Here is a 9,586-nt window from a genome sequence, read left to right as displayed (position 1 = left end):
TTAGAAAGGACTTGGAGCCTGGCTCCCACTTCTATGCACAGGGCTAAAGCAGACAAGAGACAACCTTGATTAAGGCACTGTTTATTACTGGTTTTTGTTCAGAACACTCAAAACCCCAGTATCTTCCATCAACCTTTACAAGTTTGTGGGCAGTTTCAGCTATCAAACTGCAGGTAGCTGGACTGTCTGGAACACTGGTCATACCAAAGGTACTAATAGCTATGGCAGAGGCTCATCAATACATACAACAGAGAACAACACCAGCTTTAAAAAAGAGCCAGGCTTTAGAGGAGCTACAAACACCAGAAGAGACCCAGCTTTCAGGAATTTGTGTTTAGCAATTGGAGTTTTTGTAGAGTCAGAACTCCCTCTTACCCCCTCTGGCTTCCTGCTAAGGGGTGTCATGACCTCTATTACAAGTGCAAAATGCCCAAGCAGCAAACAGGGAGGGTGAGGTGCACCTGGAGCATTTAGTCCTGAAAAAGAACATGCAGGAGAGCTCTGGTCAGGTCTCCACAGGGATGGGGTTAGGAGGAGCCATCCCAGTCATCATCAGGCAGTGAAGATCTCCAGTGGCTGTACTCTGGGGACACCAGAGCAGTGCTGCTCCTCCGTCCCACAGGAGGGAAGAACACCTCCACCAGCTCTGACAGCTGCTCATACCTGTGGGGGTAAGAAAGAAGTTACACTGGGGTCATTGGGTGTTTGTTTGATGCTTCTCTGCATCAAAGCCGGGTCATCCCAAAGACGCAGAGGAATAAACACTTTGCTTACGTTGACTTTTGGTTTTTTGTGAGCTCCTGGATCAGCTCTCCTTTGGGGTTTACTGTGAATATGCGGCTCTCTGGCAGCCCCACTTGCTTGTAAGCGTAGACATCCTGCCCAAGGAAGGCCAGCACAGGGTGAGAGCTGCAGGAAGGCACCACCACCCAGCCTGAGCCCTCCCTGCACCCCTGGAGACACACTCACATTGGGCCTGTTCCCAAAGCCTGCGTAGAAGGGAAATTTTGTAGCAAACAGTTTTCGGATGTCTGTCAAGCAGGGGACCTTGAACACCTCTGGGTTCTTCTCAATCACCTCCCTGCAGCACAAGAGACATGGTCACAGTGGCATCAGCTGGCCAGGACCGTGGGCACCAAAGCTGTCTGGGGCTCAGGGAAGTGATTTGAAGGGTAAGAGGTTTTGTGCATCAGAAGCTTCACTGTGAAGCTCCAGCAAGGTCAGGCAGCTCCCCAGCATTGTGCACCAAGGAGGGCAGAGCAGTTTAAGGCCAGGACATCCCTCAGGATCAAGCTGGGGAAGGGGGTGCTGTCCCCAGGGATACAGGAAATGCAGGAAAAGACAGTACCTGTGGAAGGCAGACAAGAGGCTGCTGGGGGAAAGCAGCATGGGGCCCATGGGGAGGCCACAGCCCTGCTCATTGACCCATTTGAGGTAGTCTTTGGTGATGTGGGCCATGCCAATAGCCCTGGCCGAGCAGTAGAGGAACTTGTAGCCATTCCTAGAGAGAACACAGGGAGCAAATCATACTCCAGTAAGCAAGGTGGCTCCACAAAGAACATGAATCCCTTATCTGGAAACTCCAACTAATCCCAGTCTTCACCTGCCTCACACTGGGAGCCCCTGAACCACCCTCTATGCTCATCCCAGCAGCCACACAGCCACCCAGCCCAGCTGCACAGCCCCCATTGGTGCTCAGCACCTCACATCGCACTTTTATCCCACAGCACTGCCTGTCAGCTGTGGAGGGCTGCACCCAGCCCTTGCAGATGCCTGGGCAGAGGCAGTACCTGGTGGCCAGAGGCAGCTGAGATGCTGGTCCCTGCAATCCCCGGAGTGCATCCCTCCCGTGCTCCTCCCGGGGCCAGAACGAGCCATCCACGGGCCCACAGTGCCTCTCAGTGGCCACAGGGGCCAGGCACCAAGCTAGAGGCTCCGCAGGGACTCACTGCCAGTGTCACCCCTCACAGGTGAGTCCACTGGGCTGTGGCAAGCAATCGCTGGGTGCCCAGAGAGGTACCAGCACCGCAGTGCTGGGGACCCCCGTGCCACCTCTCTCAGGTGTGACCTTAGGTGGTCTTGTCTCCTCTGCTGCTCAGCTGTATCTCCCCAGCAAAGCCTCCACTGACACATACTCCTTCCAGGGAAGGTAATAAAAGCATCTGATCCCAGGGGACCCTCTGCTTTCACCCCACAACATCATGTAGACAGCACAGCCAGCATCAGCCACCACTGACAGCAGATAGTGCAGCTATCTGAGCCTGCATCAGTGAGTAAGAAGCCCTGACTCTGATTCAACCAGCTTCCCACTTCCCCTTGAACTCAGCTGATCCAATACCTACAGGTGGATTTTGTTGAAGAGTTTAACAATCCCAGGGTGAGTCCAGTCTTTACCCAGTTGTGGCAAGATGTGTCCAAGAGCATCCGATCTCAAAGGAAAGGAGGCTGGGTTAGTGTGATCCAACGTGGTGAGCATCCACCCCCACCCCACAAGGGTTTGTGCTCCCTTCTGCCTGCTTATGCAAGCCTTTAAAGGAGACTTTCCCCCAAGAGAGGAAAACAAGGATTTTGGGGTGGGAGAAAGGCCTTTTACTTGGTGATGGTGCCATCGATGTCTGAGATCACCACTTTTTCATTCCAGTTCCACAGGTAGATGGTGGCCTCACAGCGGCACGTACCCTGGTACTGAGTTGTCACACTGAATGCCACCTCGTTGGGGCCATCCTGCAGATTCAACCTTCCCTGGGGCAGAGGGGCACCAAAAGTGTTACACCAGCACCAATTCACACCACTCCAAGACTTGCCAGAGGCCAGACTGCCACCCCCCCAGGGCGGCCCACCCTACAAGGTGGCCAACAAGGGAAAATATTTGGATGTCCCATGAAAACACAAGGTCAGGAGTAGAGAAATCCCTGTTTAAGGGTTGTCTCACCCCTACACACATGGACAGTGAAGATGGAGGAATAAACACATACAATTTGTTCAGAGGAGAGCCGCAGGGATTTCCTGAAGTTTGGCAGAGGTTTCTGAGTGGGAGCTTTTGCTGCCAACATGTCCCCAGGGTTCTGGGGCTCATTCTTACTAGGTGACTCTTTGTCCTCCTGCCTACACAAAGAAGAGAAAGGGTCAACCAGAGTCTTAAAAAGGCTTTCTACCCTCTTTTATTAAGCAAACTTAAGAATAATTAGTCACATAGGAGAACAGGAGTATCCAGACTCCAGAAGATGGCCTGGGAGGGAGGCACTCACCTCTGCTGAACAAGGTCACGCCACAGTGTTCCCAGGCTGGCTATCCCTGGCCTCGGCTGCTGCTGCTGCTGCAGGCAGAGAGGGGTGTGCTGCTTCTGGTTAATTCTCTTCACAGTGACTTAGGTATGGGGCTGTGTTCTGCATTTGGGCTCAACACAGTGTTGGATAACAGAGATGTTTCTGTTATAGCTGAGCAGGGCTTGCACAGAGCTAAGAGCAAGAGCATGGGCTGCTTTGCTTTTCTTCCAGTTGGAAGAGCAATGCCAAAAGAGATATCACTGCAGTCCCTGCCTTCACAGGGACACTGCTGATGGAGGAGGAAGCACAGCCTGATGCTGTGGTGGGGCAGGGAGACCAGCAAGCACACGTGCTGCCCAGGGACCTGGCATGACAGGTACACAGCAGGAGGCCTCACCACTACAAGGTCCACATTTCTGCATTACCAGGTGCTGCTCTGCTGCTCAGGCATTAACAGACCAAAGGGGACAGGTAGCAACCTTAAGAAGTCACCTCATCAGGTCCTGGATGTCCTCATAGTCAACCTCAGGCCATCCCCAGGACCCTGCTCCCACCCCAACCAGTCAGCAGAATGATGCCTGTCCCCTGGGGACATGATTGTCATATCCACTGCTGCAAACATACCTCCCCTGTTGGGATTTCTCTCCTCCTCCAGGAGAACCAGTATCTCCTGTCTTTCTTGGGCAAATTCTCCTTCACTAATTCATCAATGATGCTCTGGGAACATGGCAGAACATGAGATGAGGTCATTCCTCAGCCCAGGCCATGCTGAGAATCATAGCCAGTAAATGTGCTGTACCACTGACCTCAGGAATGTTCTTCTGGAAAGCCTGCAGGGCCAGGACTATGGGACCAGCCACTGCCCAGTTGTAATACCTGGAAAAAGCAAGAGGGATAAGTACATCACTATCCTGCAGCATGGCCAGGTCCCACAACTTCTTTGGTACAATCATGCTCTGGGATGGAGTCACATTCCTACAGGGACAAAGGGGCCATGCTGTTCATTGTGGGATGAAGCAGCAGGAAGAGTAGGCCACTCACTTCTTGTTGATCATTATCACCAGGTTTGGGTCATTGATGAGCCTTGGATTCTCAGCAAACTGCTGGTAGGAGACTCTGTGTTCCATGAACTTCTCTGGTGAGACAGAGGCTGTGTCATGCCATTGGAGGATAGAAAGGATTTCAGGGCTGCAGATTGCCCCTCTCCTCCTACCTACCATGAGAGATCTGCGTGTTGTCCCCGAGGCCCCCGCACAGGGACAGGGCAACTGTGGGCATTGAGTCAGAGTCCATGGGGCTGTTGGCAGTCGAGGTGGATGGCAGCTGGATACTCAGAGGGCTGCTGGGGTCTGTCACAGGACTCAAACTCTGCTCTGTGTCGCTGCCAGCAAAGGAGGAAACGGTGGTGACATCATGAGAATAGCTTTAAACAATACCTCCATTCTTTGTGCCAGGGGAATTGCTCAAAAATGTCTGAGCTTGGCCAGCTGGGGCAACTCATACCTCTCGGCCAAATAGAGAGCCACTGGCTCCTTGTTCGGATCGGAGAAGTCTTCCAGGTAAATGGCCCTGGGACCCTTGTGACGAGTTCTTTTGATGGACCCTCAATGCATAGACAGAAGAGAGAGAGCTTAGTTGAATCACCTTTCCAATCACCCCAGCATCTATCAAGAAAGCCAACAGCATTTTCCTCACATCCATGTACCATGGACAAACAGGGCAGACATTTTCCTACTGGAAAACTACCGTAAGTCAACAGCAACAGAAGTGTCTCAAGACACTTGCACTAGCATGATCCTTAAATCCAATGTGAAGGAGGGCACAGAAATACTTCTCTATGGTTTTCCCTGACTTGGCAAGCTCAGGATGAAGACACAAGTCAGGCCAGGTGCTGTCTGACACTTGAAATTAAGGTATGGCCTGTACTGCTGAAAAATCTTCTAAGTATGCAAAAGCAGAGACATTGAAGGATGGACTTTAGGGAACATAAGGCAAGAAAGCCTTCCTGGGAGCTGGATGGTCACTGAAAGGTGGACACCTAAGGCATGTATCTTCAAAGCAAAGGAGCTGGTAGCACACAGAGAAGGCAAAGCAAGCACACCCCACCTGGAAGTCATGGAATTACACTGAAGGGACAACCCAGGGGCTCATCTGAGTCAGACATATCTGCAGGCTCAAACACCACTTCAAGCAGCACCAGTCACCCTCTCACCTTGCCTCTGCTGCCTCCCTAGCTGGGATGCAGGGCCTTCTGAGCCCACCTGCCTTGGAGCAGTGGCTCCCTCAAAGTGCTCCATATCTGGCACAGCATTCACATCTTCCTTCTGCTGCTCTTGTGGGACTGAGTAGGCCCCCAAAAATGCCTTTGCCCTGATAGCACGAAGGATGTCCTTCAGCCTGCAGATGCTGTTCCCAGCCTGGGTTGTAAGTGTTGGCTCAGTTGCAGACACAGACAAGGAATGGAGAATGTCTTGAGGTTCTGCTGGGCTTGAAACCCCTCCTGGAGGTTCAGAGGTGGCAGCAAGGGGGGTTGCCTCATCCACTGGGAACAGTGTCGCAGAGACAGTGGTTGCTGCAGCAGCAGTGATCTTTGTGGACTTGGCTGGTTTAACTTGCACCAATTTATTCACCTCAAGGGAAGCAGAAGAACAGGTCTGAGGATGGAAAGTTGCCCAAAGCATCACACAGAAGAGGACAACTTCTCTAAGGCTGCCTGGCCAGAGCCTCCTCTGCTTTCTGCAGGTCTTTTGGACACCCATTCCCAGCAAAAGACCAAAAGCACAGGGACTTACCTGAGGGAGCCTTCCCCAGAGCCACTTCATGTGGGATTCAGCCCCTAGAGAAAAGCTTTCCCGTGGTTTGATATGCAGTTCAGAATCACTTTTGTGAGGAGGCTGATGGCTCAGCTTGAAGCTGCAGGAAGAAAAGGTGATGTGGGGCCTCACCTACTCTGCAGCCCCTTGCTCTCCTATCAGTACAAGGACATTTAGGGCCAAGAACCCTGTAATGCTGGTTTCCCATAAAGTCACTTCTACCCTATAAGATTGTCACTCCTAAAGGACCAAGATCTATGGAAGCTGAAGCCCAAGGAAGCAAAGTGCTACGCCAGCAGTTGCCCAGAGCACCTCATCAGCAGACAGCCCTGTGCACACAGGCTTCTCACACCTGTGACCACGGCCTCAAGTGTCTCTTGTGGTATCTGAGCTTTCCTCCAGCCACACCATATCAAGCTAGGAGAACTGTCCTCTCCTGACACCTCCAAGTCACTTTTCCATACCTCCTTCCCTGCCATGGGGCATGTGCCCTGCTCTCACCAGAGCTGAGCAGAACACCTTGGCTCTGCCCGTTACCTGTCAGCTTGGGGCAGCTCCCCATCGGAGAACGGGCGTATCTCTGGGGGCTGCAACGACCCAGTTACGTCAAGGACATCAGAAAAGGATGAACATGTTGCATCACTGCAAAGGAGGAAAGAGAAGGAACTTGTGCTACTCTCAAGCAGCAGCCTCCTCTCCAGAAAGCTGGCAATACCAGTTTCACCATTCCCCCCAGCCTTCTACTCCACAGGAGACTGGGCTCCAACTTGCAAACACTTTCCCCCTGTTTCAGTACTGGTGGCCATCACCAAATGAACCCGCAGGCTTGACCTACTGCATCACACTGCCCAGACCAAGCAGCTCACCTTGCAGCTAGCAGCTCCTTTTTGGCCTCATCACTGTCAGAATCTGTGTCCAACACCTCCTTCTTCCTGGGCCTTCTCCTGCGTCGCCTCCTCTTGCGCAGGATCACTCCAGAGCTGGAGGCCTCCAGCCCCTGGGAGGGTTGAGCAGCGTCTGTCATGCACCGCTCCTTGCAGATGGGGGACGTGCAGAGGAAGAAGGGGATGCTGTCCTGGAACAGGGATGGGGCAGAGCACATCAGCTCCCTCCAGCACACTCCTATTCAGCCTAGCAGCTCCTTGCTCTCTATGGAGTATACTATGGAACAGCACAACCAACACCACCGAGCCCTCGACTCAGGGGTGGTTTTGTGGTGGGGCCTAAAAGGAAAGGATTTGTACCTACAACATGTGAATAAAAGAATATTAGGGTGATTCAGCCACAAGCTAAAGACATCCTTAACATGGGCAAGGAGAGACAGGCAGAAGATGGCACCACAAGACCAGAGTTACCAAGGCTGCAAATGGGATTTGACTCCAGAGCCCTTTACTACTTCCAGACCCAGCCCAAGCCAGCAGTGACCACAAGTATGCCTAAAAACAGAGCTGCCAGGATTTCTGGAAGCCACAACTAGTCTCATCCCACTTCCCATTGGAGCAGACAGCCTGCCACAGCATCTGTCTCATTCTCATCACTGCCACAAGATCCCCTGAGAGGCCAAGATATCCACCTGTCTGGCCAGCAGCCATGCCCATTGATGGAGACCAGTCTGGGATGCAGATATTTGGTCTAATACTCCCTCAGGGTGCTCCACCATGTGGGTTACAAGGTCCTTTGATCAGGAACCTTTCCAGACACAGAAAACATCAGATGGGACAATGGAGTCACTGTGGGGAAGAGCAGCATTCCAAACCTGGTCATTCAAACTCAACTCTGCATTTTCAGGGAGTCACACCAGGACACAGACATGCAGCACCTCCACATAACCAACCTCAGGCTCCTCTAACTCTTCGACAAAGAAGGCCTCTCCATTGTCTCCCAGCTTCATGTGCAGGTCGACAGGCTCCCCGTTGATTTCAATGTCAACCTAGCAAGGGACAGAAGCATCCTGTGCATCTGAACCCTCTCATCCACTGGAGCACAGGGGCACTTCCAGATGGAGGGGATGGGTTGAAGTTGCTCTTACAGGGCTGACAGTCACACAGCCTTTGAGGCAAGGGACCTCTCCCAATTTTCCTGGAGAGCACATTCCACCCTGGAAATGGATGGGCTCCATTTGGGGGCATCCCCCTCAAAAACTTGACAACCCTTTCAGGAGGCTCCCATTCCCCTGAAACAAAGTCCTTCCATAACCTGTGGGTTATAGGAACTCCTGGGTCTGGAGACACTGGGAAGGAAGCATAGCCCCAGGGTTATGGGGCACTTACCACCTTCTCCTTGGAGCGCAGCACCCCCAGCTTCCCAAAGCGCACGTGAAACGGGGAGCACTTGAAGGAGTTGTCGGGCTGCCTCACCACGACCACATCGATGCAGCCCGACAGGGTGGCGGGGTTCAGATCACGGTACAGCCCCTTCACCGTGACAAAGACACTCTCAGCCAGGTGCCCCACATAGTTCATGGTTTGAGACTGCAAGTGAGAGACAAAAATAGACTCAGGTAGGAGAAGAGAGCTCCAGCAACTAAAGGCAATGTAAGTTTAGTGTAGGAGAGTCATGTCACGGCTGCAACACAGCCCCATCATGGGAGCAGGCAAGCCTCTAGAGAAACTGAGGCAAATACCTGAGGGCTTTGATGAAGATCAGCCACGGCCTCTGTGAGCACCAGAAAACAGGACAGAAGCCAGACCATGAGTTATTGCATCCAGCTTGGAGGAGAGATGTCCTTGCCATTGGGATACACTATCACATTTCCTCCTTGAGAGGACAAATACAACCTCATAGCAGCACCACACAGTCAAGCTGTCAGCATCCCATTCAAACAAGAACTGGGCTGGCAGGAGACCTCCTGTCCTGCACTATCCTTATAAATTCCCAAACAACTCATGGCAGAGAGGTGGGAAGTCCAAGCTGCTCCATACACCACACATTCACTTTGAATAAAGTCCAAACCTAACATTTCCCACTCAGAAGGAAAGGCATCCCACTTAGGCATTGCAGAATTGGCCAGACATGGCTCCTGTACAAGCCAGAACTCCTGTGCTGGGCAGCACAGCCAGGTGATGATGTGGTGTCCCCAGGGACTCTCAGCACAGCACCCAGTGCACACTCAACCCAAAGGGCAGCTGGGGGGAGTTGGTTCCTTACCCAAAGGGACGATGACAAGCATGTGCCATGCGACAAGCCCTCTGCCCCAGCAGGTATCCAGCCTCTCCGATCTGTTTTGCATAAGCTCAGCCCTGTCCCATTCCCAGACATCCCTCCTGGAAGGGAATCTGAGCAGACAGATCTTGTTCCCGATCCATGCCCCGTCCCCCACCTCTCTCTGGCAGCCAGGAGTGAGCCCAAATCCCAGATCCTCTCTGGAGGATGACAGCAGGGAAGTGCTAGCCAGCTCCCGAAGCTTCGGTGGCTCCATCAGCTCTGCTGTGAGCGGGGCTCAGATCACGGGGCCTCTCAGCAACCTGCTGAGCCCAGCTTTCCCAGGCATTGCTGCCAGGGCAGGCA

At 52.8% G+C, this 9,586-nt stretch overlaps 1 protein-coding gene across 1 annotated transcript; it reads right to left on the bottom strand.

The window, feature by feature from the left end:
* Positions 1-65: 65 nt before the first annotated feature.
* Positions 66-9,508, bottom strand: LOC139599316 (phosphatidate phosphatase LPIN3-like). The gene is made up of 19 exons (XM_071446519.1): positions 9,227-9,508; positions 8,350-8,550; positions 7,914-8,009; positions 6,946-7,154; positions 6,617-6,721; positions 6,059-6,179; positions 5,479-5,896; positions 4,770-4,869; positions 4,484-4,647; positions 4,308-4,401; positions 4,073-4,142; positions 3,877-3,983; positions 2,976-3,105; positions 2,594-2,742; positions 2,343-2,429; positions 1,349-1,501; positions 970-1,081; positions 775-878; positions 66-663 (listed from the first exon to the last, which is right to left on the bottom strand). The coding sequence occupies exons 1-19, from the start codon at positions 9,335-9,337 to the stop codon at positions 528-530; spliced, it is 2,667 nt and encodes an 888-aa protein (XP_071302620.1). The 5' UTR covers positions 9,338-9,508; the 3' UTR covers positions 66-527.
* Between the last annotated feature and the right edge of the window lie 78 nt (positions 9,509-9,586).

The sequence above is a fragment of the Agelaius tricolor genome, unplaced genomic scaffold (genome assembly GCF_023055355.1).
Source record: "Agelaius tricolor isolate 1412-34295 unplaced genomic scaffold, bAgeTri1.0.p SCAF_23, whole genome shotgun sequence".
NCBI classification, from domain to species: Eukaryota; Metazoa; Chordata; class Aves; order Passeriformes; family Icteridae; genus Agelaius; species Agelaius tricolor.
The sequence above is the reverse complement of the archived record's forward strand: the minus strand, read 5'-3'. Positions and strand labels throughout refer to the sequence as shown.